General features: G+C 54.3%; 1 protein-coding gene across 7 annotated transcripts in view; it reads left to right on the top strand.

The window, feature by feature from the left end:
• Positions 1 to 1,076: 1,076 nt before the first annotated feature.
• CHD3 (chromodomain helicase DNA binding protein 3) overlaps positions 1,077 to 14,796 on the top strand; it is a 63,325-nt gene continuing 49,605 nt past the window's right edge. For 6 of the 7 annotated variants that reach the window (XM_045001482.1, XM_045001484.1, XM_045001487.1 and 3 more), the window contains exon 1: positions 1,077 to 1,382. In XM_045001482.1, the coding sequence (XP_044857417.1) occupies positions 1,178 to 1,382 (205 nt within the window). In that variant the 5' untranslated portion in view covers positions 1,077 to 1,177. Of the gene's footprint in view, positions 1,383 to 9,763; positions 9,789 to 14,796 lie in introns of those variants that run through there. The other variant, XM_045001489.1, reaches the window with a different exon arrangement.

Here is a 14,796-nt window from a genome sequence, read left to right on the forward strand (position 1 = left end):
TTTTTTTTTTTTTGGGTGAGAGTGTGTGGAAAACCTTCTTGAAAAAGATATCAAGGAAAAGACAGAGTTAAATCCATCCCCACGATGCACTTCAACGAATTTGGACCATGCATTTAAATTCTTCCGCCCCCCCCACCCCCCTTTGGTTCTTCTTCTCTTGCCTTTAGCCTAAAGAAAGAAAGAAAAAGAAAGAAGAAAAAAACCCACCACTCCCTTCTGAAGTATTTAAAAGTAAGAAAGGAAGAAAAAAAAATGAGAGGCCCCCCCTTCTCTTGTCTCTCGCATGAACTAGTAAAGCAGGCAAAAAAAATTATATATATATATATATGGTGTTACTAGTATGGAACTAGTTAACCTTTAACAATTTATGCTGATGTCACACTGAGCATGAGTACTGATTAATCCCAGCCTTTTCTGTCCCCCCCCCCCCGGAAAATATTTTTATTGAGGGAGGTGGGGGGGAAGTATAAGAAAAAAGAAATAATTTAGAGCAGCCATCTTTGTTTTATGCAGAAATCTTTCTCTTTCAGTTCCCCCCCAGTGCCAGGAATATACAAATATTGTTCATCTATGCAATGAGCTGAGAGATTCAAACAAGCAACAATAAGGAGAAAAATCAAGGGGGGGGGAATCTTTTTGTTGTTCTGGCTGTTTTGGATTGATTTCGGGGGGGGGCTGTTTTTTTTTTGTTAACCTCAAGGAAGAGGTGTGTGTGTGGTAGTGGGGTGGGGGGGGGTGTTTGACTTAAAAATCAAGCCAGCCATTTTGTTTTTTTTTTTCAATAAAGAAAGGAGTGGGGGGGATTTTTTTTCCCTTTTTTTCCCTCCTGGGGGGGTCTGTTTTAAAAATAATTTAAGGGCGGCCATTTTTGTTCCTTGCTCTTGTGGCAAATATTATGCTGAGCTGCCCCCTCAGAATTTAAATATATTTTAAACCTCTCTCTTCCTCTCCCCCCCACTTTTATATTTTTTAAAGGGGGGGAGGGGAAAAAGTTAAAGAGTTTTTTTCCCTCTCTTTTTTTTTTGAATTCATGGGACTTTTTCATGCAGTTTTTTTTTTGTGACTGAGGTGATCTGAAGGGGTGGGGGGAAGAGGATTTTTGTGTGTGGTGAAGAGGGGTTGTTCCCCCCCTTCTCTCTCTGTGTGTGTCCCTGCCCCCCCCTCCCCCAGCACCACCATGGCTTCCCCTCTGAGGGAGGACGAGGAAGAGGAGGAGGAGATGGTGGTGTCTGAGGTGGAGGGGGATGAAGAAGAAGAGGAGGAAGAGGAGGAGGAAGACGGAGCAGGGGACAACAGCCCAGGCGACATATTCCCGCCTGCTGCTGCTCCACTGGCACCAGCACCAGCAGCATCAACTCCACCAGCAGCTGCGGCTCCTCCAGGTAAACAACCCCCCCCCCTGCCCCCCGAGCCGGGCGCCAAAACAACCCCCCTTTCCCCTCCCCCTCCAACGGCTTTCGAACTTTCGGGGGGGGGGGGACTTTGTTTGTAAACAACCAACGGCTGTGGAACGTTGAGGGGCCGAGAGTTCCGACTTCCGAGGCTTCCCCCCCCTTCGCCGCGCGCGCGCCGCTGCCCAACGGCTTTGGAACGTTGAGGGGCCGAGAGTTCGCGGCACCCTCCTCCCCCCACCCCGCTGCCCAACGGCTGTGGAACGTTGAGGGGCCGAGAGTTCACCCCCGCCCTCTCCCCCCCCCCGCAGGCGCGCGCGCTGCCCAGAGGGGAGAGTTTCCAGACCCCCCCTTCCCCTCTTTGGATCGTTGACGGGCCGAGAGTTCCGACACCCTCCCCCCAATGCGCCCGCGCTGCCCAATGGCTTTGGAACGCCGAGGGGCCGAGAGTTCAGCCCTCCACGCGCGCGACTCAACGGCTTTGGAACGTTAAGGGGGACCCCGAGAGTTTCTACTCCCCCCCCACGCGCCTCTGGCGCGCTGCCTAACGGCTTTGGAACGTTGAGGGGGGGCCCCCGAGAGTTTCTAGTCGCCCCCACCGCGTTTCGAACGTTCAGGATGGGGGAGGGGTACAGGCAAGCCCCCCTTCCCCGATTTGGTTTTCGGGGCCCCTCCCCCACCCGAAGTGGCCTCAGTGGGGCCCGATGCTCCTCCATGGATTCCAGTAGAGAACAGGATTCCCCCCCCCCCCGAGTGTGGGGTGGCCCTGATTGCTTGGCAACACAGAGCCCCCCCCTTCACCCTCCTCCATTAAAGCCCTGGAGGCTGCCATCAAAGTCTTGTGTGTCACCCCCCCACCCCCCGCCTGCTCTTGTGAGGTGGTGAGCAGCCCGGGGGTTAAGTGGGCGTTGAGGGGTTTCCCCAAAGACAGGGGGGGGGCAGTTCTGGCAGTGGCGGTGGAGGAGCAACAAGATGGGACCCCTGGAGTCGTTGCGGGGGGTGGGGGGGGAGTGGGACAGGGTTTGTGGGATCAGCGTGTGCTTGGCGGGGGGGAAAGCTTGGCACCCGATGGGCAGGACCGGGCCCGCTGGGCGTTGGTGGGAAGGCGGGATGATTGGTGCCTGGCGGGCAGGATGGGTGTTGGCAGGAGTGGGGGGTGATTTGCCCCAGTGGGCAGGATGGGGCCCGCTGGGCATTGGGCGAGGAGGGTGCTGGGGGCAGGATGGGGCCCCGGGCTCAGTCAGCAGATAGGGAGGGCCCCTGGCAGACAGGACAGGGCACATGGGGTCCGTGGATGGGGCGGGAACCTCGAAGGACCGGCCGATGGCATTTGCCAGTGGGCTGGGAGAGCACTTTGGTGCCCTTCAGGATCAGATCAGCTGGAACAAGGTGGCGTGGGGGTGGTCAGTGAACTGTGGGGTTTGGCCTGCTGGCATGAGGGGCGGTAGGTGGCATTTGGCGCTCTGACTAGTGGTGGTCTCTAGCGGATGGACTCTCAGAGTGTAGGGAGCAGGTGGGGCCGAACGCCCAACCCGACTCAGGATGGGGCACCCCGGGTACGGTGCAGGGGAGAGCACTGGACTCTGGGCAGGGCGAGGACGTATTGGGAGTGCAAGTGGCTCCGCTGTCCAAGGGACATGGCCACAGTGGTTACCTAGATCTGTGTGTGGTGGGAGTCGGTAGCCACAGCTTGTGTGGAGGGGACTTCGCACCCCTCATGATAGAGTTACTTCACCTGTGATGGGAGTAAAGGGCGCCTTAAGGGAAGAGGCCAATTGCCCTCAACAGGAGTGGATGGGGTCAGGGCCAGGTTGGCGATGGCGGGAGCAGGGGGTGAGATGAGGACAGGATTAATGGGCGGCGGTGGGAGTGGGTGAGGTCAGAGCCAGGTTGGTGATGGTGGGAGTGGAGGGTAACGTGAGGACAGGGTCAATGGGCTGCGGTGGGAGTGGGTGGATCAGGGCCAAGTTGCCAATGGCGGGAGCACAGGGTGAGATGAGGACAGGTTTAATGGGCTGTGGTTGGAGTGGACGGGGTCAGGGCGAAGTTGGTGATGGCGGGAGCTGAGAGTGAGGTGAGGACAGGGTTAGTGGGCTGCGGTGGCAGTGGATGGGGTCAGGGTCAGGTTGGCGATGGCGGGAGCGGAGGGTGAGGTGAGGACAGGGTTAATGGGTTGCGGTGGAAGTGGATGTGTCAGAGCCAGGTTGGCGATGGCAGGAGCAGAGGATGAGGTGAGGACAGGGTTAATGGGTTGCGGTGGATGTGTCAGAGCCAGGTTGGCGATGGCAGGAGCAGAGGATGAGGTGAGGACAGGGTTAATGGGCTGTGGTGGGAGTGGATGGGGTCATGACCAGGTTGGTGATGGCAGGAGCAGAGGGTGAGATGAGGACAGGGTTAATGGGCAGCGGTGGGAGTGGGTGAGGTCAGAACCAGGTTGGTGATGGCGGGAGCGGAGGGTGATGTCAGGACAGGATTGATGGGGGTGGGTGTTGTCAGGGCCAGGTTGGCGATGGCGGGAGCGGAGGGTGAGGTGAGGACAGAGTTAATGGGCTGTGGTGGGAATGGGTGGGATTGGGGCCAGGTTGGCGATAGTGGGAGCGGAGGGTGAGGTGAGGACAGGGGTAAGCGGAAGGCGGGGTAGTTTGTGGGGTCAGGGCCAGGTTGGCGATGGTGGGAGCGGAGGGTGAGGTGAGGACAGGGTTAATGGGCTGCGGTGGGAATAGGTGGGATCGGGGCCAGGTTGGCGATGGTGGGAGCGGAGGGTGAGGTGAGGACAGGGGTAAGCGGAAGGCGGGGTAGTTGGTGGGGTCAGGGCCAGGTTGGCGATGGCGGGAGCAGAGGGTGAGGTGAGGACAGGGTTAATGGGGTGCAGTGGGAATAGGTGGTGTAAGGGCCAGGTTGGCAATGGCGGGAGCGGAGGGTGACATGAGGACAGGGTTAATGGGGTGCGGTGGGAATGGGTGGGATCAGGGCCAGGTTGGTGATAGCGGGAGCGGAGGGTGAGGTGAGGACAGGGGTAAGCGGAAGGCGGGGTAGTTCGTGGGGTCAGGGCCAGGTTGGCAATGGCGGGAGCGGAGGGTGAGGTTAGGACAGGGTTAATGGGCTGCGGTGGGAGTGGATGCGGTAAGGGCCAGGTTGGCGATGGCGGGAGCGGAGGTTGAGATGAGGACAGGGTTAATGGGCTCCAGTGGGAATGGGTGGGATTAGGGCCAGGATGACGGGAGCGGAGGGTGAAGTGAGGACAGGGGTAAGCGGAAGGCGGGGTAGGTCATGGGGTCAGGGCCAGGTTGGCGATGGCGGGAGCGGAGAGTGAGGTGAGGACAGGGTTAATGGGCTACGGTGGGAGTGGATGGGATCAGGGCCAGGTTGGCGATGGCGGGAGCGGAGGGTGAGGTGAGGACAGGGGTAAGCGGAAGGCGGGGTAGTTTGTGGGGTCAGGGCCAGGTTGGCGATGGTGGGAGCGGAGGGTGAGGTAAGGACAGGTTTAATGGGCTGCGGTGGGAATAGGTGGGATCGGGGCCAGGTTGGCGATGGCGGGAGCGGAGGGTGAGGTGAGGACAGGGGTAAGCGGAAGGCGGGGTAGTTGGTGGGGTCAGGGCCAGGTTGGCGATGGCGGGAGCAGAGGGTGAGGTGAGGACAGGGTTAATGGGGTGCAGTGGGAATAGGTGGTGTAAGGGTCAGGTTGGCAATGGCGGGAGCGGAGGGTGACATGAGGACAGGGTTAATGGGGTGCGGTGGGAATGGGTGGGATCGGGGCCAGGTTGGTGATAGCGGGAGCGGAGGGTGAGGTGAGGACAGGGGTAAGCGGAAGGCGGGGTAGTTCGTGGGGTCAGGGCCAGGTTGGCAATGGCGGGAGCGGAGGGTGAGGTGAGGACAGGGTTAATGGGCTGCGGTGGGAGTGGATGGGGTAAGGGCCAGGTTGGCGATGGCGGGAGCAAGAGGTTGAGGTGAGGACAGGGTTAATGGGCTGCAGTGGGAATAGGTGGGGTAAGGGCCAGGTTGGCAATGGCGGGAGCGGAGGGTGACATGAGGACAGGGTTAATGGGGTGCGGTGGGAGTGGGTGGGATCGGGGCCAGGTTGGCGATGGCGGGAGCAGAGGGTGAGGTGAGGACAGGGTTAATGGGCTGCGGTGGGAAAGGTGGGATCAGGGCCAGGTTGGCGATAGCAGGAGCGGAGGGTGAGGTGAGGACAGGGGTAAGCGGAAGGTGGGGTAGTTGGTGGGGTCGGGGCCAGGTTGGCGATGGCGGGAGCAGAGGGTGAGGTGAGGACAGGGTTAATAGGCTGCGGTGGGAATAGATGGGATCGGGGCCAGGTTGGCGATGGCGGGAGCGGAGGGTGAGGTGAGGACAGGGTTAATGGGATGTGGTGGGAATGGGTGGGATCGGGGCCAGGTTGGCGATGGCGGGAGCGGAGGGTGAGGTGAGGACAGGGTTAATGGGCTGCGGTGGGAATAGGTGGGATTGGGGCCAGGTTGGCGATAGCAGGAGCGGAGGGTGAGGTGAGGACAGGGGTAAGCGGAAGGCGGGGTAGTTGGTGGGGTCAGGGCCAGGTTGGCGATGGCGGGAGCGGAGGGTGAGGTGAGGACAGGGGTAAGCGGAAGGCGGGGTAGTTGGTGGGATCAGGGTCAGGTTGGCGATGGCGGGAGCGGAGGGTGAGGTGAGGACAGGGTTAATGGGCTGCGGTGGGAATGGGTGGGATCGGGGCCAGGTTGGCGATGGCGGGAGCGGAGGGTGAGGTGAGGACAGGGTTAATGGGCTGCGGTGGGAATGGGTGGGATCGGGGCCAGGTTGGCGATAGCAGGAGCGGAGGGTGAGGTGAGGACAGGGGTAAGCGGAAGGCGGGGTAGTTGGTGGGGTCAGGGCCAGGGTGAACATGGCGTGGACCTTTCGGGAGAGGCTCGTTAGCCTTGTTCGGTGCCTCATGTGACACTTCCGTGTTTTGTGAGTTTACCTTGACTTCAGTTGTTGCTCTAAGACCCGTCCGAATTCCCCCTGTATAACTGACATGCTCCCTGCTCTGTGGCACCCATCAACTCGGGACTGGAGTCCTGCATGGTTTAAAAAGCAAATTTTAAATGTCAATGAAATCAGAGGGATGTAACCAAAGGCTCTTGTCCCTTCAAAAAATGTAGAGTATTTTGCTGCTGCCAGACAAATCTCTACCCAGATTCGCTTCAATTTGCTCTCCCTTAGAAAGAAAACCTCAGGCGTGGAGGGGAAGGAAGCTTAAGGAATCGGAGGAGCAGGGAAATAAGGAAGTGTGGGCGTAAGATGGCTCTCGTTTTCCCTTTCCCTTTATCCTTGCCGTAATTATTAATTTATTTTGATTACAGTAACACATGGATGCCCTAATCATGGATCAAGGCCGCTTTGTCCTAGGCTGTGGGTACCTGCCTAACAAATAGGTGGTCTGTCGCCAGAGTTTACAAAAGGCTTCAGTCTTGCAAAGACTTGTCATTCGCCATGCGTCATGTGAAAGACGTGCAAATCTTTTGCCTTCATCTAAATGGACAAGCTCTGCCCCAATCCTGTTGTTCTCAGCAGTAGGGTCTTTCCGCACATTGATTGGTCATAATGATCAGTGCGTAGAGAGAGCAAAATATGCTTATTAGGTTCAGCCTTGTAGGTAAAGGATTTGTGACTTGAAAAAAAAAAGTGTGTGTGTGGGGGGGAATAAAGCCAATATTTTTCTGTCACCAAATTTGATTTCCAGGTTCCCAAAGTCACTTTGCTTTTTCTTGATTTAATAAATGTGTTAATTTTAATGTTGGGCCGGGGGAGTTATTTATGCCAGTGGAAAGACTGCTGTCTCCCCCGACCTTCTTTCTTAGCCTTCCCTGAGTGACTGAAACACGCGATCGCTACGTATATAAAAAACATACTCGGTAGTTTTGGAGTGTCTGATCCTGGAGACGCTTGGGTGGGTAGCTTTGCTCATGGAAGTAGTCCCATTGGCTTCAGAGTGTGGGTCAAGTTCCTTGTGCTGTGTGTTACATCATGCCTGGAAGATGTGTGGCTTGAGATCTGCGTTCAAATCCTGCCTCTGCCGCCTGCCTTGCTAGGTCACCTGGGGCGAGCCGCTTCCCCACCCTGTGCCTCGGTTTCTCCCTCTGTGAAAAGAGGCTAAAGATACTGTTGACCTGCTTTGGAAAGCGCTTTGAAATCTACTGAAGGAAATAGATAAGAGCGGGGGATAATTATTATATGAGAAAGTAGAGGAGAGCTTATGGGAGGAAAGATTTGCAGGTTTACGACCTAACAGGTGTGGCTAATTTAAAGAAAGGCAAAGATGATCCCCCATTGTGAATACGGATTAAAAAAAAATTAACACTGGAGAGGGAGAAAAACTATCACTTTCTTTTCTCTTGATCAAGAAAACCCACTTTCAGTGAAAAGGAAAAGAAGCGTGTGTGTGTGTGCGCACGTGAACGTTTGTTTGTTTGTTTTTGTTTGTAAGCCCCAGGATTTAAAATAGAGTCTCCTCTTCCCCGCTTCTCAAAATGGTCAGAAATCTGTGTTTCAGTTTTAAAAGCGGTGTCCCTCCTTCCCCTCAATCTTTAAATCCACCTCCCGATTCGCCACCTGTAACACTGAGACGCTTAAGTGAAAGAATCCAGAACCGTTCATAAAATGACCGTCTGGCTTTTTATTTATTTGCGTTCAAGTACAGGCTGCTGACCAGAGATCAGGGCCGCCTTGAGGTAGGCCCCGATCCTGCAAGGCTTTTCAGCTTTTACGATGAAAATCCTGGCTCGGTTGAAATCAGTGGGGATTTTGCCTTTGTCCTCAATGAAGCCAGTATTTCGGCCCTAATTTTTTGACTTCCAAACTCCTCCAGACCGGGAAGGTAGACGATCACAGGTTGATTGTTTTTCCCAGAGCCCTCCCTTTCCTGAAAACATCCGAACTCTGGTGCTGATTCTGGAAAGACTTAAACGCGCGCGTAACGATGTGGACGGCTCAAGTCGCTGATCGAAGCGGGACTCCTTGTGTGATCAGAATTAAGCACTTGATTCAGTCTTCGCAGGATCGGGTACCCGCAGGATGTAACACCGTGGGGCCCGCTTTGGACACTAGTCTAAGAAGCAAATCAGATCACTAAAGTTGGCAGGAAGGTGCTTTGTAATTACTCCCCAAAAGGGGGACTTTAAGTAGTATTTCCACGTAAAATAACCAAATGGACATTCTTACGGGTCCTGAGAAACGCGGGATATGTTTAGCCCCTGATCCTGTGATTGATGACAGATGCAGCTGGAGGATTGGTTGCTTTCCAGCGTGAAATCTCTTTGAACGTGGCTGTCCCCTCTCCTGAGTAGGGCACTGGGCACGCCACCAGGTTTCCTTGGCAAGAGTTTTCCTCATATTGGTCCTAAAACGGCGGCTGCTTTGCCATCTCCTGCTGATCCAGCTCGTCGTCTGAAATTCTGGAAGTCCCAGTAACCTACCTACTCCTGCACCGGGGTCTCTGATCACTCCTGGTCCCCCTGCCAGGGGCATTTCCTTATCAGCTGCTGGCCCTGTGGATTCATACCTGATAACAGACTATTCTCTGAGGGCCACATTTGCAAAGGGGCTCTGCATCCTACCTGGGAACAAGGGGGAACAGGTGGGCATTACGCACTTCTGAAAATCTGTCTGCTTCAGTCAGTTGCTTAACGGGGGGACCCGAGCGCTTTCTGAAAATCTCCCTCGGAGCCTGTATTTCATTTGGCAGAGTTCCCGAGGTGCGTAATCCCTCCCTGACTGGCGAATTTCTACCTTGGGGACAATGATTTTTAAAGCCACTGTTAAAAATAAGAGGGACCCGTTCCCCTGCCCCAGTGGAAATGGCTTCCCCCGCCTCCGTTAACTGCCGGGAGATAAGGGATCTGTTCTTGATTTTGCTTGTCTTTTGTTTAAATTTAAATATGCAAGTGGGGTGGAACCGACATCTGTAGTGAATGAGATGGAGATTCTGGAGTCTTTCTTTGTTTCTGGTTACAGTGAAATAACTCTTGATTTCTGGTTTCAGTTAAATCCACCTCTCCGCCATCCCTTGACGCGTTATATAATATCTATGTGTGTGCTCGTATTTTATTTTTATATATATATATATATATATATATAATTTTTTTTTCCAAGGTAGAGAGTGAAAATGTCACGTGTGTGGAAATTTCTAGTTGATTGCCTGCCAAAATACCCATCTTGGCTGCGCATGTGCATCAATATTATGATTAGGGCGGGGGGGGGGGAGAATCTGAAAGGGGTGAGGGGGAAAAAAGAAAAGAAAAGATTGATGGCAGGATTAGAAATTGACGGGATTGAGGGGCGGTAAGGATGCCCCGCGGCCTGCCCCGCTCCCCTCGGCTTTGTGAATTACATCCCACCGGGAACTGAGCGGCGGCGGGATGCAACCAGGTGATTCAAACCCAGAGGGCGGAAGAGATAATATGGTATTGTCAGAAGAAATGCGAGATGCTGCTGCTTAGACGGGAGGGGCTGGCGGCAGGAATCTAGGCGGGGAGGGTGCGAAGGCAAGTCCACCCTGTTGGCTGCGCCTCCGTTTTTGTTAGTATTTTTATTATGATTTTTTTGCATTTTGATTTGTAAGGCAAAGGAGCTGGCGTTGTCAGCGTACGGTGTGTGTGCACGCCTGCGTGTGTGTGTGTGTGTGTGTGTCGGAGGGCTGTGTTGTCATTTCTAACCTAGCAAGGCACCCCCTGTCGAGGTGACTGGCATCATCTGACAGGTCATTCCTCTCTGTGCTGCCGAGTTCATGTTTGCCTTGCAGCTGGCACAGGGGTTTGGCTGATGTCTCTCTCCCGCAGCCAGCCTGCGGTGTGAAGTTGCCAGAGGATTATTAGATGAGGGTAGGTGGTCGGCTGGCTCCTGCATAAACCAGTGCATCTGTCTTGTTTTCCCTGAGGTGTTTTTTTCCCCGCAGGCCAGGGAAATCCATTATCTTCTTTTGTAAATCCAGGCTCGCCAAGGCCGCGATCGTCCAGCCGGTGGGACCCACTCAGATGCTTTGTTAGGGCGAGGACGCGGCGGTGTGAATTTAGAGCTGGCGAGGGGTATTTAGTTTGGGATCCCGGAGAGGACAGGTACAGTGGGATCCGTGTGCTTAATCCGTGACCTAGAGGGACCCTCTCCGGGAGCTTGAGTCGTGACCCCGTTTAGTTCTTGACCTCTGTCAAAAGACAGCCAGTTAGTGCCAGCTGTGATTTATGCGGCCGCCTGCCCCCTGGGGAGCCAGGCTAAGAACCCGCCAGCTTGTTACGCGGGTAGGGTCACTGAACAGCCGCCGGATAACGACGCGGGCTTGATTTGGACGGATGAGCTAGAGGAGAGGGGATGGAACTCCCGAGCCGGGAGACGGACGCGCCGGTGTCGCTTGTGCCAACTCCGGAGTCTGATCCTGTCCGTCCCGGGCAGGGATTTGGAGCAATCAGATTTTTGAATTGCTCCGCTCTGGCTCCGGGCATGAAACCTACTGGTCTGTGCTCCAGCTCCAAAGCCCTGTTCCCCAGGGCCCTGAGCCCCTTACAAACATCCCGACGGCTCTGTGGGGAAGGGACATGTCGTTATCCCCAAAACCGAGGGCCGCATGGATCAGAGGCCAGATGTTTTTTGGTGCCGAACTCCCATTAATTCCAAATACCTGTAAAAATCTGGGTCTCGGGTGAGTCAGCCAGGGTCGTATCAGAAGTCCGTGTTGGGAATTGAACTCAGATCTTCCGAGTCGTAGGCAAAAAGCTTTACCCGCAAGACCCTCCTTCCTCTGCATAAACCTAACTTTTTAGGGGTTTACCAAAGGAGGTTGTAAAGTGCCGAGGGCCCTTGGCGCATGGCAGGAAGTGCTCCCTGCTCAAGGTGTACGGCGGGGAGTTGGGGCGCGTGGAGCTATGGAACAGTTTGAATCCGGCCCAGGTGCCATCGGGGTGGGCTTCCCAAAAGGCCGGGTATCCACCAGTGGCGTGCGGGGAAGCGCGGACTCACCTCTCGGTTGTTCTCAGGTGTCTCAGTTTTTATTTAAAAAAAACCAAACCCAACTCTATCGGGGAGAGGAAGGGGACGAACCTTGACAATGTGAGGTGAGCGTAACTGATGCCAGGATGCTTCTTGAATTTGCAGGCCTTCCAAACTGACTCGGGGGCCGCATCGCTGGCCGTCCCGGCGTTGAGGCCTGGCTGGCTTGCGCCTGTGTCTGTCTGCTAATTACTTTCTGTCTCCGGGGCTGCCAGTCTGGCAATTTCACTGACACCACATTAAAAAGATCAAAACCCCGTCGCCCTAGGTGCGAGGAATTTGGCTGAGCGTTGGCGGCGGCTGGGATTCTGGTCTTGCTGGTTCGAGCGCGGGTTTTCTAGCGGCAGTGCTGGCTGTTCGGCGTTAGTCACGCTTGGGGGACGTCCCCCCACGCTCTCCAGTCAAGCCGGTGGAGAAATGGCTTCGGGGGGAGAAGGAGCGGGACGAGGCGTCAGAATGGTTGTCTAATTGCTGTTCAGCTGGCTGTCTTGTGACATTAGCAAGGCCCCATTACGTCTGGCCTCCCTCAGCTAATCAGAGCTTCTGCGGAGGAGAGCAGACGGTTAAACAGCTGTCCAAAAAAAGGCACAGAGGGACCCATTGACACCAGTGGAGCGACTCCCGGTTGACATCAGGGTGAGTGAGAAGAGAACAGGGGGGCTGCACCCCACAAGCGCTGTCTTTTTTGCCAGTATGCTGAGGCCGGCGCCGCAAATCCTCAGCTCCCAGAGTCATGTGATTAGGTGAGACTTTCAGCGGTGGTTGTTTGAAAATAGCAAGTTGCGACCTCTCTGGGTTGTGGGGGAAAGCTTGAAAACATAAAACCGGGGGGGGCGGGAGGGAGGGAATTTATTATTTATCTTTTAAATCTCAGGATTTTTTTTTTTTATGTCGACCTCATGATTTTCTTTGCAGCCTGACTCATGGCTTTTGAAGGCTTTGGCTTGGCAGCGTCCAGTGGATTAAAAAATTAAAAAATCCCCTTTTCCCGAGGTCTGGCTTCTGTCATTCATACTACCCTGAGCCACAGGCGAGGGAGCCAAAATCTCTTTCGTCTGCTCTTCGGCACATAACTCAGAGCTTTGCTTGTTTCAAACCGCCGTCGGCCTTGCCAGGATCCCGGTCGTTTGACATTCGATAGCTGCTCCGAGGTGATTGACTCAGGGGTTTGCTGCTGCTGGCTTCGCCGGACGTGGTCCGTCTTGGGCTCTGGTCCCATCAGATCTCACAAGCTGGGTAGGACTCGGGGGACTGATGGGAATGGTTCACTTCCTGTCTCAAACTCTGACACGGTGGCTCCACCCTCTCAGAGGTGGCTGCATTTTGGTAAAGCAGGGGAGACAACGGCGGAGCGTTAAAGCTTCGAACCGTGAATGTCTTGTCAACAAGGCAGGCACGTAAGTTACCATCGGGTCTGCCACGGTGCTGGGGTTTTTTGGGGTTCTTCATACTCCTGGCTTGGATTTGCAGCGGGTCCCTCGGCTGACTGCCTTGGAGAGACCTGGAGATTTCTTGGCGTTTAAGGCCGAAGGATCATCTACTCTGACCTCCTGTGATATCACCCGGTTGTGAGCCTGATGACTTCTGTTAGACCAAAGCATTTAGATGTTGTGTTAGCAGGAGCGTCGTAAGTAATTTTCCGCCCTTCTCCGCGCTGATACAGCCTCAGCTGGAGTATCGTGTCCAGTTCCGGGCGCCACATTTCGGGAAAGATGTGGACGGATCGGAGAGAGAAGAGCAACAAGAATGATGAACGGTCTAGAAAACATGAGCGGTGAGGGAAGATTGAAACCATTGGGTTTGTTTAGTCTGGAGAAGAGAAGACCGAGAGGGGACATGATCACCGTTTTTGAGTACATCAAAGGTTGTTACAAGGAGGAGGGGGAAAAAATGTTCTCCTTAACCCCTGAGGACAGGACAAGAAGCAATGGGCTTAAATTGTAGCCAGGGCGGTTTAGGTTGGACATTAGGAAAAACTTCCTGCCAGGGTGGTTAAGCTCTGGAATAAATTGCCTAGGGAGGTGGTGGCATCTCCATCATTGGAGGCTTCTAAGAGCAGGTTGGACGAACACCTGTCCAGGATGGTCTAGATAATAGTCAGTCCTGCCACGAGGGCGGGGGACTGGATTAGAGGACCTCCCTTCCAGTCCTACGAATCTACGTTCAGGAGACTGAACTGGCAGAGAGCAGAAGAGACCGAGGTGCCCCCAGTGTCTGAGTCTTCTGTGATACTAGGTGAGATTTGTGGCCAGGCGATCCCGGCAAGCGATCTGCACCCCCTGCCACTGCAGAGCCCCCCATCTCCCCCAGGTCCCTGCTGATCTGACCTGGTTTGGGGGACAGATTCCTTCCTGAGCCCAAATCTGTGCTTTCAGTCCTCCATCGCCCTGATCACCTCAGGGAGATGGGCAGACTGGAAATCCAACCATCTGATCTTCCCTCCCGGCGTGAATACTATTCTGGAAGAAAAATCATTTTATCCAGAAGCGTAACTCCACTTAGGAAGAGAATTCAGTGACACTGAACGAAGGCCTCTTTTTTTATTCTGAACGGTGTAATCTGGTGGACTAGCATATTTTTTGTTAATCTGGACGAATTTCCCCCAAATCCTAGAGCTATATGTTGCTGTGCATCTATTGACTTGGCAAAATGGGCAGCGGTTTGGAAAACCTGCCCCGTGAGTCAGCGTGGAAGGATTCGATTTTTATCGGTGAATGCGGGTAAAGGTCGATTTCACGCCAAAAAAAGTCCCATAGGTAAATCGTTGACATTTACAAATAGGCAACGTAAGAAAAAGGCTGCTTGAGAACTCATTCCAGTTGGATCTGAAGATCGTTCCTTTCTATATTTTAACAGGTGATGTTGACAATTTGTGTGTTAATGGCCATAAAATTGATCTTTTTGAAGCGCAGCGTTAACGGTCCTTAAATCGGTGCTCCCCAAACTTCTCCCAGTCACGCCCCCTTACCCTGTCTGCGCTCCCACCGGAGAGCCGGGGCCAGGAGTGGGGTGGTGACTGGGGGCAGGGCTGTGGCCGGGGAAGGGGGGGAGAGGCAGGGGGTGGGGGGCAGAGCTGGCGGATCAGTTGTTCTCCTTGTCCACTGAAGACAGGACAAGAAGCAATGGGCTTCATTTGAAGCAAAGGAGATTTGGGTTAGCTAGCAGGAAAAACTTTCTCATTCTAAGCATAGTTAAGCACTGGAATAAGTTTACCAAAGGAGGTTGTAACAACCCTGATCATTGCAGGTTTTCAAGAACAGATCTGACAGTCAGGGATAGACTCATAGAAGATCAGGGCTGGAAGGGACCTCAGGAGGTATCTACTCCAACGTCCTGCTCAAAGCAGGACCAATCCCCGACTAAATCATCCCAGCCAGGGCTTTGTCAAGCCGGACCT

The sequence above is a fragment of the Mauremys mutica genome, unplaced genomic scaffold (assembly GCF_020497125.1).
Source record: "Mauremys mutica isolate MM-2020 ecotype Southern unplaced genomic scaffold, ASM2049712v1 Super-Scaffold_277, whole genome shotgun sequence".
NCBI lineage: Eukaryota > Metazoa > Chordata > Testudines > Geoemydidae > Mauremys > Mauremys mutica.